We start from the raw sequence: 17,423 nt of genomic DNA on the forward strand, positions 1-17,423 counted from the left end.
TACATTAAAGCAAAACAAACAAAAACATCATATGAACAATACTTGAAGCTAAAGGTTTTCTGATAGGAATGGTTTATTTTAAGCTACTAAGAGAAAAATGAGTTGAGATTTGGCTTTTTAAGTTTTTATTAAGGTTTTTCATTTATTTATTCATTTGTTCTACTGTTGTTTTTACGCTCATCTCATTATTCTAAACCTGTGTTCAAAATCTTAACAATATGTTGTGTAATATATGACAGTCATGACATGTCTTATATGTGTGACTGACAGATCAGTGCGTAGATAAGGCCAAAGTGGAGGAGAGTGAGCAGAGAGCAGCTGAAATATCTAAAAAGGTAAGACATTCTACAAAATGCCAGCAGCATGAGCAATTGCTCTTGCACTCTGTTTTGTGCAGGAAACATTGATATGCAGCACTACTCCCAACAACATTAATTCTACCTCATGAGCAGGAAAACAGCTTTAACCTGATCAATTGCTAATCGATAGCTGGCAGCTCAAGCACTTGATCTGTCTCAGTGTGAATAAAATGAATGGGAATGCTTTTTTGGACACTTTTTCATGTCTGTAAACACAAGAAAACTATTGTGGACAAGCTCTTTAAAATCATTCAGTGTCCTAACAGAGATTCAGCAATCACACAATTAATTATAAAACATCTCTTTATTTAATACTTTTTGTTTTGATTATCATCAGATGATTTACCAGCAAGAAAGAAAAACATTTAATAGTTATTGTAGGGTTTTGTTATCATTGTATTTACACCAAGCTTGTTGAGAAAAAAAGAAATGTTGGGACAAATCATAGTTCCTGTATACGTTGTGACTGTAGTGATTAATCAAATTGTGTAAGGAGCCTTCCCCAACATCACTGTAAAATAAAGTCAAAAACTAGATTATTTACTGACATTTTTTACCATCAGTCTACATTTAATCACTTAATATGATAAAGTAAAGACATTTTAATAAAATAAAAAAAATACTAAATAAAATCTGAAATCTTTTATTCATAAAAGTATTTGATAATTCTTCTGTTTCACACCAAATTGTGGCCTGGTACATTCTGTTTGCTGTACATATTTTTGAGATATGTCTGGAATTCAATTAAAATTCACCTTTTGCAGTTTTTGATTAAACTGGACATAGTTTGGAAAGGCACAAATCTGAGTCTGTAAGTGCCCACAAACTTGAAGACATGAAGTTCAAGGAACAGACTATGAACCTCCGCTAGCAGAGTGTGGCCAGTCATAGATTAGGAAAAGTATTTAAAACAATATCTAAAGCTTTGAATGTTCCCAGGCCTTAATAATTGTGAAATAAAACAAGGCTTGGCACAACCTTAAACTCTCCCAAAGTTGGCTGTTCTCCCAAATTGGGCTCCCAGTAAAGAAGGGTCTTGGTCAGTGAGGTAAAAGATAATCCAACAGAAACCTGTTGGATGGATAAACATCTCTGCATCACTTAATAAATCAAGCCTTTATGGCAGAGTGGCAAGATGAAAGCCACTGTTGAGTGAAACGCATATGAGTCTGCTTGGAGTTTGTATGTAAAAAAAAAAATCTTTAGTCTGATGAGATGAAATTGAAGTCTTTGCACAGAACAGCAGGCATTATGTCTGGTAAAATAAGACATTCCACATTACCTGACTCATACCATACCTATGATGAAATATGGTGGTGGCAGCATTACACTAAAGAGGTGCTCCTTAGTGACAGGGACAGGCAGACTGGTAATAATTGAGGGATGAATGCAGCCAATTACAGAAACATTCTTGTAGAAAACCTCCTCCAGAGTGCTTTCAACTGCAGGTTGTGGCAAGAGTTCACCTTTCACCAGTCAAAAAACACTTGAGTGGTTTTAGGGCAAAGTTCTGAATGGCTTTGAATGACCCAGCCAAAGCCCATTAAACAACTAGGGAGTCACCTGGAAATGGCAGTTGATTGATACTTACCATTTACTTTGACAGAACTTAAAAGGATTTGCTATAAACAGTGAGAAAAACTGCCCATTTCCAGAAAAACTGTTGTGCAAACTTTGTAGAGATGTAAAGTAGATAATAGAGTGGGGTTGTATGGCAGCAGATGTGTTAAAAAATAATGTGCAAAAATGCAATATTGTGCAAAGATGCAAGTGATAATATGCTCACTGAGTAGTTGTATGTATGCTTAGTGCTTATTGTATGGAGAAGTACAACAAATAAAGCTGTGTGGGTGTGTGTGAACGCACGTGTGTGTGTAACGTTTTACAGTTTGACGAGGAGTTCAGCGCACGTCAGGAGGCACAGGCTGAACTGCAGAAACAGGAGGAAAAAATCAAAGAGCTGGAGGGGAAGATAACAACCCTACAGAGCCAGGTAAGATTGTACTCACTGTAGCTCAGCACATGCAGGGCGCCTCTATCATCACTTTAGATTCTTCTAAAGACCTTTCTTGCTGATGCTTACTAGTCCTAGGTTGCCAGCTGTTACAGAAAAGACATTTTATAGCACACAGTTTTTTTTTAGTTTTTTTTACCTTTTTATTCTCAATTTAGACAGTCAATTCCCCATTCCTTTTGCCTACAAAATACAAAATTCTTACAGAAATTTTTAACACAAATAGAGAACTTATTTATAGAGCTTCTTGAAGAGAGCTTTAACAAATATGTAAGTTGATTCCTACGAATTGTTACTGACTGGTAAAAAGAAACGGTAGCGGTAGTAGTTTTTTTTTTACATTTTTGTAAACATATGATAATTTTAAACACACAGAGATTGGAGTGTCTGCAGAATGACCAAATATACCTGCTTTGGAACTGTTCACAGGTGATATTATCACCTGCAATAAGGCACAGTAGCAATAAACTACTGCAGGGTATTTTGGAATTTCACATTTACAGGCCATAATATTTTTAAAAGGTTCAAAGAATTCAGACCATATTTAGATGCAACTGTCAAGGGGGAAAACTATGGTTAAATGAAAAGTTTTTATAATTAATATAAACTTATGGGCACAAAATAATTAGTAAGCAGAATTTGATGTTTATTACATTTTATTGTTTATTGCCCCACTGTTGCAATTAACAATATCTATAAACACATCTAACTTTTTAAGAATTTTTTAAAATAAACTGACCCAACATGAAAAAGTATACAGTACTGTGGTCTCTGATCCCTACTGAAATTAACACAGTATCCAGAAGCCACCATCTGTCCATGTGTACTGCTTTTTAATGCCACAGGGCTTCCAAATCACATTCGGTTAATTTTTAGTGTGGCTTTATTGTAAAAAAAAAAAAGTGCAAGTGATAGATTGTATTTGTAATTGTATGGCACATTATTGCATTAGTGCAATTGGAACTGACAGAGACCATTGACTGTTGACTAGCTTAAGTGTTATATCAAGCAGAGCAAAGCAAAAAAATCCACATTTACAACTGTGGCATTTGCAGCTGCTGTACTCAATTTCCAAAAATTATAGAATGTTGTCAAAAGAAAAGCTTGTTTTTACTTTTTTTAAATATGGTTTTTAACAAAATACATGGCACTGTGCTGTCTGTTTTTATTTAGACTTTTTTTCTCCTACTGTCTAATTATTTTGGAAGTAGTTTTGTAGTTTTAAATAAAGATGTCACATAACGTTTGATAAATATGTCTTCTTCTGTGTTGTCTTTGACCGTTGGTCATTGCTGACCTTGTAGTTAGACTTTGGGTAACCTACACTACATGGCAGATCACCTTTAAACATTCTAGAAAATATCATGACCTCTACTATATGAGCATCAAGTTTAAGTACTGACTTTGGATAGGTTTGAACCCTTTAAAAAACTGCCTTAAATTTGTTTGGTTTTTACAACTGTTAAAGGCGCCTGCAAACTCAGTGAGCTAAAAAACTGCAGCGCTTTTTTTTGCAGCACTACAGGATTATCCTCCAGCATTGTCAGTTTACCGAAGTATGATTAAATTGTTTTCAGTCCATTAAGATGATGTAAAAAGTATAGCCTTCTGGTTTACCCAGTTGTGGCAGTATTATAAAATGCCATAAAATGTGATATGCCGGCACTTTATGGCTATGAATAGCCATTTTACTGCACTGTGAGGTCATATAAGGTAATTTCTTTTTGCACAGAGTGATAATGTTAAATGCTAATACAATTATTGAGGGAGAAATGGGCTAATTTAGTAAAATTGAAACCCTTTTTTCCTTTATTGGTAATGCATGGCTACTGTAAGTGGTCCATTCAGACTTGTGAAATTGTTTGATTAAATCAAAGATCAATCTCTTCTTGAAATGTAGAATTTGATTCTTCTGAATTGCTCTATTGCACACTGTTTCTTCCCATTGTATCATCGTATTAAGGGATTGCATTTCCTGTCTGACTCTCGTATCTCCATTCTCTTTTAGACAAAATGCACAACGTTCTTGCACATAATGCCTTCTGTTTCCTTCCTAACACAATTTGCAATGCTGCACCTGGCCAAAATTGGGATTTACTTGGCTAATTATAAAATGTAATAAAACAAAAATAAATAAATACATAAATAAATAAAATGGTATATCATTTATAGCTAAATTTGTTTCTCAGAATCTTGATCTGTTTTGATTGCATATGCCCTTACTTTGTCTTCACAACTCTGCACCTGCATAGTTACCCCTTTTGTGTTGCCAGGTCATTTTGTTTTCCTGTTATTTGGATGAGTTGGTATCATTAAGTTCCCTGGCAGCTTGAGCCACTATTCTTACTCCTTGATTTACAAAATGGGCACATTAGTGAAAGCGTCTCTGAAATGGCCTATTTCTCCTGCGCTTATTTTAGAGCGGCACTTCATTTGGGTGCAGTCCTCACCACTGCACTTCATCGGGCTTGAGAGCCATGTCATCAGGCCTTACCCTGCTCTCTTTCCCACTGCCTCGTTTATCAATTGCTTGGTTTCAGCACATATTAATGAGCCCAGGCCTATGCTTTTCCTCAAATTACTTGCCAATAATTTAGTCCTTTTTTGTCCACACCACCCAATCCGATCTACATCTTTGCCCAAGTTCTTTTTTTAATGTATAATTAACATGTAACCTACTTTTCATAATTTCTTAATCCTTGCTTGTTTTGATTATAGTTTAACCCTCTGATTTCTTATATTTTCCCTGCTGTGGTGCATTCCTTTGAATGCCAGTTATTTTTATTATATTAATAGGTAGAGTAGCAGAGCCAAGCCCTGGAGACTTTTAGCTTCTTGCATATGCACTCTGATGACACTTTTGAAGCTTTTCTGAATCTAAAATATTTTGCATTAAATGCCTCCACTAGGCAACTTGTACAGGCTAAGAGATAAAAGGACATTATCATGAAGACTCTTAGCATTTTCAAACATTGCATTGGCATGTGTAAGCTCAAACAACATGTGACAAGTCAAAGATGCTCTCATAACCAGTATGTGGGGTGGTGACAAAATGTTATAGATATTTAGGTACTTTAGTAAATATTGCTTTAATAATTTCCTAAAAAACAACGCTATCTGAAAAAAAATGTAATAAAAAAAATGTATGAAGTTATGAAGATTTGTCAAAATGTGGGCGCAAACAAAGCAGGAGAACTACAGAGAGGTTACTGCCATATGAGTGGAAATTGTCTGGTATAACAAATAAATGGCACCCACTCTGAATCCACAATCGTCATTTTGCATTTATTTTATTATCAAGGTGCATTTTTGTTTCACATGCTTGAAGTTATAAATCTTTCTGAATTGTGTCCAGTTTGCATTTCAAATTAATTGTCCATTTGATGTGTTTAGTGAGAAGGAAAATATTAATCCCAAGCACACAGAAAAATAAAAGACTTATTTACTCTTATGTGTATTAACTTGCAGAAGCAGTTATGACTTTTTTGAAGAGTAATCTTTTAAAGTATGTGCAGAATCAGGTTTCTTTTTCCATTACACATTATTAATATTTGATATTGTGCCTGTATGTGAACATGGGTTTATATATAGGAGAAGCTGTGCTTTAAAAGTAGCAAAGTAGCTGAGTATGCACCCTGACAATGTAAAGCAAAACATTAAAATGGATTATTTATTGTTAGTGGTAAAGAGGCTAAAACAAAGGCTTCCTTTACTATATTAAACTAAAAGACTAAATTAAAAGATGAAAAAAGAGGACAGCATTTTAAAAAGACCATGATTATCCAGTTATCAGCCCCCACAAAATCTCTGCAGACCACTTCACTTTACCTAGCAGAGGCCAATTTTGCCATACAAAGAGACCAACTGATATTAGGATTGATATTTGCATACTTGAGCTTGGAATTTGATTTCAGCTATGAAGGACAAGCACTTGGTGGCTGGTCCACTTTGTGTGAACCAGTGTGTGTCTACTGTGATTTAGCCCTTATCAAAGTTACTCAGGTCTTCATATCTGCCCATGTATCCGCATATAATACATTTACTACATCAAGTACATGTATTTAATGCCCAACATTGAATATGTGGCTGACTGTGACATGCAAGAAAATGAGGACTTAAACTTTGTTTTACAGAGCTATATTTTGCTTAAAATTAAGTCTTTATTATTTGAAAGATACAGCAAATTAACAAAGTGGTCATTTGGTAATACTGTCATGTCACAGTTATTCAACCCGTGCCTAATACTGCTAATCTTAAAAGTAAAGTGATAACATAATTAAACCATTTAAAACTCAGTAACAAACTCAGTTATTTGCTTTAGCTGCTATCTCTTATATAATGTTTTCAAGGTGTGTTGCAACCATGGTGAAAACTGAGGATCTGTCACAAAAGCTAAGAGAGAAGATAATTTCACTGCTTCAAAAGGTTAATGGGTATAGAATTTGCAAGACTTTAAACACTCCATACGACATTATTCCGAGTTTTTTCATGGCATGATGTGTTATATTTATAAACCAGACAGAAACTCGAGCACCCTGTGAACTTATGTTAATTTTCACTTAATTAGCAGGAAAGCATGGTGTTTTAACAATGTTCAGCTCGGCTGCTTAAATCCAACACACCAGTGTACTCTCATTTTTTGCCAAGTGTTATCACAAACAATTCTTTTACACCATGCTGTATACTTTAATCAGTCATGTTTTTCTCCTACTGTTTTTGTCCATTCTTATGTAGTGTAGATATACATGTTATTACTTTCTAGCTATGTGACACATTATGCTGCATAAACCTCTTTATGAGTCTCTTTTCTCCTGTGGTTACACTGTTAACTGTTTCTATTCTGTCCCACTAACCTGCATGTGTGTGTTTCTGTTGCCCTGTCTGTCTGTCTGCCTGTCCTTTACTTCTTCAGTTAATTAGTGAGCAGAACAAACTCAAAGAGGCAGAGAAACACATCAGTGAGAGTGAAAGCAAGGTGGGTTTGTCTGTTGTAGGTTTTGATTCTTGTTGCATGCTGAGTGCAATCCCTGCACCATCATTTATACAAATCTGCAGTATTGTCTTGATTTGCGATCATCACTGTTTGATATAGAAATAATCTGTTCTGTCACAAATACATTGTGCTTTAATCTGCATGGTTTGGTTTTAATCATAAGAGAGTTCAAATTCTCAGAAACAAGAGTATGTACAATTTTTTTGCATTTCCCCCTCAATATTCCTTGCAATCTAATCTTGTCCAATTACTTGATCACATTTTGCTACCTCCACTGCTGCTGACCTCTGCTTTTGACCAAGGAGGGCGTTACTAACATGTACAGTAGCTGCACGACTTGTGCAGATGCCAACTGCTGCTTTTTAAGATGCCATTGATCAGTCATCAGAGGTCATCAGCTTTGGAATGCTTGCATGTTTTACCGATGGGCAATTTCAGCACCCCCCACCCTCCCAAAACTAAACTTAAGAGAGCTAGAGAACATGATTAAACTCAGTCACTTATTTGATTGTAGTATTGTAACCTTTTGAAGTAAACAGCTCTAATTAAATTTGGCTGCAGCTCATCAAAGATGAGATGGGAAAGGTTTAATTGTGTATCTCCCCAGTTAATTACCCAACGGTAAATGTCTCTTCCAGTCTGAAGCTTTCTCTCCACTGAGCCTTAAAACCCAACACCAGAAACACACCACACACACATACACAGTCCTCATTGAATATTTTACACATCCCAGCTCCCCCATTTTAATCAGAGATGCAGATGAAGTGAGAGAGATGAGAGGGAACTGCCTGCTATTAAAAGGCCATTAGAAGCTGGGATGTGCCCCCTCGCTGACCCTTCAACCCTTGTTAGCCTTCTAATGAAGACTCAACTTGAAGAAGATGCCTCTGGGCTCCTTTAAGTGGATACTTTTTCTTGATTTTGCTTAATTTACGGAATGTCTATATGTGGGGAAAATAGCTTGGGACATTGAGATAAAGTTATGTAGTAGAGACTTGCAATCTGGTTACTGCACAGCCCAGGGTTTGACACCCACCGCCAATAAGGGACAGGAAGTTACCGAGTACTCTAATTTGACATCTAAAATATCAAATATAAAAAATATACTGATAGGCAATATACAATCCATCTGCTGCATTGTGACTCGTGGTGGGCTCAAGAATAAACATTGTTTAGATTAAACTTACTTTATACTGTTCAAGGAGGCACGCAACATGCAAAGAGAAAAAAAACATCTTCCAAAGATCAATTATATTAGGGCTATGGAAAGCCTAATTAAAGCATTTGGCTATGCTTTGTCTCTAAAGGATCTGACTGGCATGATTCTGAATACCTTTTTGTGCCTCTGATTCTTAGCACTGGCTAGGCTTGTTAATATTGTGGCGGTGGTTCTTATCAATAAAAGCAATTAATTTGACAGTCTACTTTGTAATAGCTTTCTTTGTGAAATTTTTCTCCTGAACTTTAGCAACTAGAATAAACGAATATCTTATCAGAGTATAAACTGTCCTAGAGTCTTTGTTGCAAAGCACAAGGCTTGTCATTACATTCGGACATAAACAATATTAATTGTCTCCAAAGTGCACGGCTCGACAGAAAATGAAGAGATAAATTTCCTACATGCAGCCACTGGTTGAATCAGTATTAAAGCATGATTAGTCTTCTCATTATAGCAGCAGGTTCAGGTGGCTGCATCCTATTCATATGTTTTATCTATTAGCATATTACAGAGGCAATTTACATGTTAATCAAGTCTAATGGTTTACTCTCATCTGCAGCTTTATAATTAAATGAGATGAAACAGACTGCATATAATAATATCCACATTTTATATCCAAATAAATAGCCGTGCTGTCATTTTGTCAGTCACCACATTCAAGGTGTGACTCTTTAAGACATCAATACTTGATGTTAATTGTGTTTTTTTTTTACACCTATGCTGCGTTCATTCATTTTGTTACATATGTAATTTTTAAAAATAAAAATCAAGAAGATGCTTCTGCTCTGGAATACACACATTTACAATGGGGGCATTATAGGAATAATGTATGATATAAAAAAAAAAAAAATACATGCATGCAATTAAACATATTGAACATTGAGGTGGAATCTTATGCCTTCTGTGGTGAAACTGAACCTTGTTGATGGTTCAACTTTTAAACAAAACAGTGATCCCAAACCCACTTTCAAGTCAACCAAACTTGCATAAACAATGTTAATATATCTTTCAGTTTCTTTAGATGTAAATCCTATAGAAAATCTGAGCTGGATGCTTTTGCATGGAAAGAATGGGAAAGGATTTCACAAGATAGATGTTAGAAGTTTATTAGCACTTACAGAGTTGTTCATTTAAACTCAAAATTGGGCGGCATGGTGGCTAAGTGTGCACTGTCACCTCACAGCAAGAAGATCCTGGGTTCGATCCCCAAGTGGGGCGGTCCGGGTCCTTTCTGTGTGGAGTTTGCATGTTCTCCCCGTGTTCGCGTGGGTTTACTCTGGGTGCTTCGGTTTCCTCCCACAGTTCAAAGACATCTAAGTGAGGTAATTGTTGAAACTGGAGATACTTAATTGTCCATGATTGTGTTCAATAATCGCTGTAAATATTCTTTCTTTGTTTTATAGTTGTGTAGTAGTATACTATAGTATAGTACTATAGTAGTATAGTTTTACTTCATTCTATATACATCACCATTCTACCTTTTAAGGTGAAGGGGGTTGAACATTTTGAACGATTTGCAACAGTACATTTTACAATTTCTTACTATTTGGCACTACTGTCCATGTCACTCACTTTGTACAAAAGGTCAGATTTCCTTTAGTCTTGTCTATTTAGTTAAAGCACATGCTTAGACAACTTTAAGCATATGTATTTGATCTAAAATCTTCTATAAATCTGCAACCTCCTATTATAAATATGATCATATGATTTAATAAGAAGTTAAATACATGTACATATTTCAAAGACTGAACATTGCACTGAAATTAAACTGATTTTATGATTAATTAAAAAAAATGAATCTAACACATGTTCAGTAGTATCCTCTGACTCCTGTGACCCAATATATGTGGATAAGCTTTGCACTGCAGTAGAGAGCTTACAGAAGTACACATATATGCAGCAAGTACATAGAACTGCAGCTTAACTACTAATAATACTTGTCTGTACTGTGATGTGTTAAAAAAAAAAAAAAAAAAAAATCCTGTGTGTCTGTCTGGGAATTTATTCCTGGACTAAAGAGAACCCAGACAGCCCTCTTTTTTCACCTGACACTGGTTTGACTTGTGTTTGTGTGTGTGTACAGTCTTTCAGGCCTGTTGAGTCTGTTTATGGCCCGTTTTCTCATCGCAGACAATACTGCTAAATGTCACTCAGTTGAACCATAATTATCATACACTTACAGGTCACTTGACATTTCTGTCCAATAAATTTCTGTCCTGCTGCATCTGAACACACACGCACCTATTTTTGCCCTCATGCACAAATTATATTTAAAATTGTCTTGGTTCTTTTGTGACCCCCTGGATGAGCTGTCAATGCATTTGGCCCCTCCTGGGGATGTTCACCACTGCTCCAGATTAATTTCATTATAATATAATGGCTCCCACAGTGGTTTACTGAAGTCCCAGAATTTTAGCAATGTCTTTGTAACCCTTTCCAGGTTTAATGACTTTGTTTTGCATCTGTATTTAAATCTTTTTAGAACGTGGCATCATGTGCTTCTTTTTGAGACCCTCTAGCATGCTTTACATTGCCAGACAGGTTTTATTTGATGTTTGAGTAATGTTTAGATTCACCAGGTTTGGCAGTAGTCATGCCTGGTTGTAGCTGGTGAAATTAAAACTTTAATTCAAATTTGGTTTATGGGTTAATTTTGTAGCTTGGGGAAAGGGGGTATCTTTCACATAGGACCATGTGGTGGAATTGCTGATTCCACCACCACTACCCAGGCAGAGGAAAGCTGCAGACACTTTTTACCTGCTACATGTTATCTGTTTGTTTATTTACATAGTTGGCATGACTGGGTTATTCCTTATAGCTGTGCACCACTTTTCCTAGAGAGGGGAACAGAGAGCTAACTATGGAGTCATGGAGTACTGGTCTCTGCCTTGCTTGTGGAGAACTGATTCAGGTTTAAACACCACAGAATCTCACTGTTGCTGTGAGCTTAAAGCCTCAATGTATCTGCTTTATCAGCTCTAACTGTATAGAAGGGCCTTAGTAGTTTTTTGGTGATCTTTCACCACCATCAGCATGGCTGCCCAAATTGTCCTTCAACAGTAGACCCATAACATGAATGTGTTTTAGCTGTGTGATGTCTCAGGACATTCCAATATCACATTGGATTATTTAAACTCATTGATTACTTCTTTTCAGGTTGCAGCCACTGGCGTTCCGGGTGCACCTCCTCCACCAGTGGGACATGCCCCTCCACCACCACCACCTCCTCCTCCCCCTCCATCAGGGCAATGCCCTCCTCCACCACCTCTTCCAGCAGGTATGGGACCACCTCCTCCACCGCCTGGTTGTGGTCTTCCCCCTCCACCACCCCCTCCTGGGGGAGGTCTTCCACCACCTCCACCTTTTCCTGGAGCTCCAGGTCTCCCTCCAGCCCCAGCTGTCCAAAAACTACCTTATGGTCTGGAGCCCAAAAAGAGCTACAAACCAGAGACAGTCATGAGGAGAGTTAACTGGTCCAAGGTAATGCATACTGCACACTCTCGTCAGAAAAATGATATTATTACATAAACTGCAACAAGACCAGATAAATAACTTTTACAGTAAGAAGTAACTTTGACACTACAACCCTAAATCAGAGAAAAAATTAGGACAGTATAAAAATGTGTTTAATACTAAAGCAGTAATCCTGCAAGGATCAAAGATGGTCAGAGCATCTCCAGTGTATCAACACACATGAGAAAATTGTTGCATTGTTTACAATGTTCTTCAAAGAAAGATTGGAAGGGAATTGCATATATATATTTTTAAATAATTTACGGAATCTGGTGAAATTTCACGTAAGGGGCCAGTGCGCAAGCCTAAGCTTAACACCTGTGATCTCTGATCCTTTAGTCAGCACTGTGTCAAGAACCGTCATTTATCAATACAGTGTATCACAAAAGTGAGTACACCCCTCACATTTCTGCAAATATTTCATTATATCTTTTCATGGGACAACACTATAGACATGAAACTTGGATATAACTTAGAGTAGTCAGTGTACAGCTTGTATAGCAGTGTAGATTTACTGTCTTCTGAAAATAACTCAACACACAGCCATTAATGTCTAAATAGCTGGCAACATAAGTGAGTACACCCCACAGTGAACATGTCCAAATTGTGCCCAAATGTGTCGTTGTCCCTCCCTGGTGTCATGTGTCAAGGTCCCAGGTGTAAATGGGGAGCAGGGCTGTTAAATTTGGTGTTTTGGGTACAATTCTTTCATACTGGCCACTGGATATTCAACATGGCACCTCATGGCAAAGAACCCTCTGAGGATGTGAGAAATAGAATTGTTGCTCTCCACAAAGATGGCCTGGGCTATAAGAAGATTGCTAACACCCTGAAACTGAGCTACAGCATGGTGGCCAAGGTCATACAGCGGTTTTCCAGGACAGGTTCCACTCGGAACAGGCTTCGCCAGGGTCGACCAAAGAAGTTGAGTCCACATGTTCGGCGTCATATCCAGAGGTTGGCTTTAAAAAATAGACACATGAGTGCTGCCAGCATTGCTGCAGAGGTTGAAGACGTGGGAGGCCAGCCTGTCAGTGCTCAGACCATACACCGCACACTGCATCAACTCGGTCTGCATGGTCGTCATCCCAGAAGGAAGCTGACGCACAAGAAAGCCCGCAAACAGTTTGCTGAAAACAAGCAGTCCAAGAACATGGATTACTGGAATGCCCTGTGGTCTGACGAGACCAAGATAAACTTGTTTGGCTCAGATGGTGTCCAGCATGTGTGGCGGCGCCCTGGTGAGAAGTACCAAGACAACTGTATCTTGCCTACAGTCAAGCATGGTGGTGGTAGCATCATGGTCTTGGGCTGCATGAGTGTTGCTGGCACTGGGGAGCTGCAGTTCATTGAGGGAAACATGAATTTCAACATGTACTGTGACATTCTGAAACAGAGCATGATCCCCTCCCTTCGAAAACTGGGCCTCATGGCAGTTTTCCAACAGGATAACGACCCCAAACACAACCTCCAAGATGACAACTGCCTTGCTGAGGAAGCTGAAGGTAAAGGTGATGGACTAAACCCAATTGAGCACCTGTGGCGCATCCTCAAGTGGAAGGTGGAGGAGTTCACAGTGTCTAACATCCACCAGCTCCGTGATGTCATCATGGAGGAGTGGAAGAGGATTCCAGTAGCAACCTGTGCAGCTCTGGTGAACTCCATGCCCAGGAGGGTTAAGGCAGTGCTGGATAATAATGGTGGTCACACAAAATATTGACACTTTGGGCACAATTTGGACATGTTCACTGTGGGGTGTACTCACTTATGTTGCCAGCCATTTAGACATTAATGGCTGTGTGTTGAGTTATTTTCAGAAGACAGTAAATCTACACTGCTATACAAGTTGTACACTGACTACTCTAAGTTATATCCAAGTTTCATGTCTATAGTGTTGTCCCATGAAAAGATATAATGAAATATTTGCAGAAATGTGAGGGGTGTACTCACTTTTGTGATACACTGTAGCTAATATAACCACAATGGGCAAGGGATTACTTTGGCAATCTTTGCCAAGCTATATTATAGAGTTGCATTCACAAATGGCACTTAACACTTTACTGTGCAAAAAAAAGCCTCATGTTAACCATGTCCAAAGATGGCATTAAGTTCTCTGAGCTCCAAGGCATCTGGGATGAACCATCACACAGTGGGAATGTTTTTTGTGGTTATATAAATTAGTATTCCAGATCTTTTTACACTGACTGTTATCAACAAGTTCAGAAGCCAGGGTCTGTGAGAGTATGGGGTTGTTTCAGTGCTCTTGGCAAAAGTAATTTACACCTCTCTAATGGCAGCATTGATGCAGAAAAATACATTGAGATTTTAGAGCAACATATGCTGCCTTTAAGACTACTACTTTTCAGGGACGTCTGTGCGTTTTTCAACAAGACAATGCAAAACCACATGCTACACACATTACAAAGGCATGGCTGCAGAAGAAGTCCTGTCTGCAGTCCTGATCTGAAGCGAAAAATGAGACAACATCAACCATGTACTGTTGCACCCAGCTTTTTCTGATTTGGGGTTGTAATTGCTGCATTAACCACAATCAAAGGATTGTAATGAAATGATAATAATAAGGAATGGCTCATGTTTAGGAAAGGCTTACAGTTCAGTTTGCAGTTATCCAATTAAGAAACAATTAAGATAATTAAATGCTGTAAATATAATTGTTAGCTCAAGTGTTCTTGTGTCCTTACACCTTTAGTGTAATTGAATAGAAAATCGTGCACTGAACAACCTTAATTCATACTAATGTTTATCAGTCCAAAATAAATCCAATTGTTTACAATTTAAGAAAAAATAGTCTCTATAGTCATCCTAACTGTAATGCTTAGTTTAGTGATCATGCATCACTTGGATATTGCAACCTTGCTTTCTTAAGCTGGTATTACACTGTGCAATAATCATTCTGATTTTGCTGTTGCAGACAAAATCACTGACTGGAAAAGACTTTTTGTGTATTATGAGTAAGGATCAGTGGTCTTGGAATGCACAATTTGACATCATCACTGGCAGCTGATTTAGTGCTGTTGTGATTAAAGACAGCCAAAGGAAAAAAATCTGGCTGTGTCATAAATTTTATATAAAAATTCTACAGTGGGTCTGTTAATATGAGCTTTGTCTAAAATCTACAATAAGAGGACAGCAGAGGATAAAGCTAAATTATTGAACTACTGAACATGCAATCATTTAAAATACGCACTTTATTGCCCATATTAATTTATACCATTATAAAGTAAAATCAGAAAGTATAGTTGCAGAAATGTTTAACATCTTGTACACGCATGTTCAAATCTCAGCTCTCCTTCTGGCAGGCTGGGTGTCCGTGTGGATTATGATTGGCTTGTCCATAAGATGGAAATACCAGAGGGGATTGCTTTTGACTGCTGCAGTTATATCCCCTGCTGGCTGGTCGATGGCGCCTGCACAGAGATGGTGAATAATGAAGATTGGCGTGTGACTCTCCATGTGCCATATGGATCTTCATATGAGCTAGCCTCGTGCATTGGTGCAGCCCTCCTCAGTCAGGAGAGGTTGTCAACAGTCATAGTGGTAGTAAAATGGGATTGGGTAATTGGATACGACTAGATTGGAGGAAAATTGGGGGAAAAATCAACCCCCCATCCCCCAAAGAAAATAAGATTTAGAACTTTTTGCAGAACTGGATTTTGTTTTAAATGAAGTTTAATCAACGTAGCGACCCGTAGCGACAGCCTCCTTATGCTGTTTGTAAGAGACAAACAAATGAGATGACTTGTTTGCCGTGAAGTGTCTGCGGAGGAAGATTTTGGTGCTCGAGGGAAGTGGTGACTGCAGTCACCATGGCCCCAACACAGCACTTCCAACACAGCCCCATCTTTGCATAGACAGGAGGTTGGAATGTCCCGCTTCAATCAATCAGCTGGTCAAGATGTACCCTAGGTTATATTTCTTATATGATCTTTTAAAGGTGCTGGCTCAGGGTCAGGTCTCGAGTATATTACCCTTGTATCCCTGGTGCATCCCGTGACTGTGCATCCCCTTGTTGTGCTTCAAGGTGGGTGTGGAGCAAGGGTGATGAACTTTCATGCCAAATATGAACCAAATATGAACACCAAACAAAACCCTAAAAGAAAAAAGATCCAATATATGACTTACATCCCTTAAGTCCCTTCAGTCCAATTAAAAAGTGTGTAAAATGTATCCTTATGGAATAGACATAGGCAGAAATGCTACTATCTCTGTTCACAGTAAAAAAAAAGCATCATGGGTATTGATGGCAAAAAAAGAAACAAAATGAAAATTTATTAAGCATGAAAAACTTTGTCACAATCAATGCACAGGCTTTTCCTCACTCCTCACTAAATTGCAGCAAGGGAGTTATCCAGTGTAGAGACCCAGAGGGGATGGAAGAAGATAATATTACCATGAAGCCCCCCCAAGACATTACCAACACCAAGCACATTATAATAAAAAAGACAGGACAAGCTGATTAAAATTAAAAAACACCTTTATCATAACTTTTAACAAGGTTACCCCTCCGGTTAGGCTAATAGATGGATTTCATTGTATGTACATAGAACTGTATATTCCTAACCCAGTTAGATTCTTCAAGTGTCAAAAATAAGGACATGGCTCAACTGAAGCAAAGAGGGCCATGACATTCCCTGCTTGAAAACAGTCCAGTGCAGAAACTGCAGAGGCATGTACATCACATCTGACAAAGTGGCCTGGATCAAAGTGAAAAAGATTCAGAGAATCAAATGCGCAAAGAAGGTTAGCCATACCGAAGCCAAAAAGCTTTTTAATGACACCCCCGGTTTTAAACTAATAGGTAACTAAGTCCTATGCAGCAGCAGTTAAATTAAATCAAAAAATTTAGTCTTTATGGCTTGTCAGACTGACCTTACATGGTTTTACAAGGAGAAACCACAGCCGATCGCTGCCTCAAAGAACACCACCCCCCATTCCGAATAGTATGCTTTGAGATAGAAAAAGCATATACGACGGCTTGAAGGCACAGCATGATGGAGGACGTGCAACAGGCTTGACTCAAAGTCTGACTGGCAATTTTTTAAGAAGCCTTTCTAATGAATAGAAGAATAGTAAGAGTCAGCATCACTTATATCATTCCCAGTCTCACTATTCAACCTTAAGATGAATGGGTTGGCAAGAGAGATCCTGCAGGACACACTGTAACCTGTATGTAGGCAAACTGTGTATTGGATATAGAGGGATCCCACAACACTATGCAGAAACAAACAACTTCAAGCTCTCCTGCAATAAAACCTCAAGCACACACTTCTGCTAAAGAAGAATCCTACACTCTGAACCGGAGCT

General features: G+C 38.0%; 1 protein-coding gene across 4 annotated transcripts in view; it reads left to right on the forward strand.

Annotated features, from left to right (window-relative positions):
- The window catches only part of diaph2 (diaphanous-related formin 2), a 496,954-nt gene that overhangs the window by 134,095 nt on the left and 345,436 nt on the right, over positions 1-17,423 (forward strand). For 3 of the 4 annotated variants that reach the window (XM_063000538.1, XM_063000539.1, XM_063000540.1), the window contains 4 exons: positions 271-335; positions 2,248-2,352; positions 7,286-7,348; positions 11,742-12,065. In XM_063000538.1, coding sequence (XP_062856608.1) covers positions 271-335; positions 2,248-2,352; positions 7,286-7,348; positions 11,742-12,065 — 557 coding nt within the window. The remainder of the gene's footprint in view (positions 1-270; positions 336-2,247; positions 2,353-7,285; positions 7,349-11,741; positions 12,066-17,423) is intronic. The other variant, XM_063000542.1, reaches the window with a different exon arrangement.

Source organism: Trichomycterus rosablanca, chromosome 8, assembly GCF_030014385.1.
Source record: "Trichomycterus rosablanca isolate fTriRos1 chromosome 8, fTriRos1.hap1, whole genome shotgun sequence".
Lineage (NCBI taxonomy): Eukaryota > Metazoa > Chordata > Actinopteri > Siluriformes > Trichomycteridae > Trichomycterus > Trichomycterus rosablanca.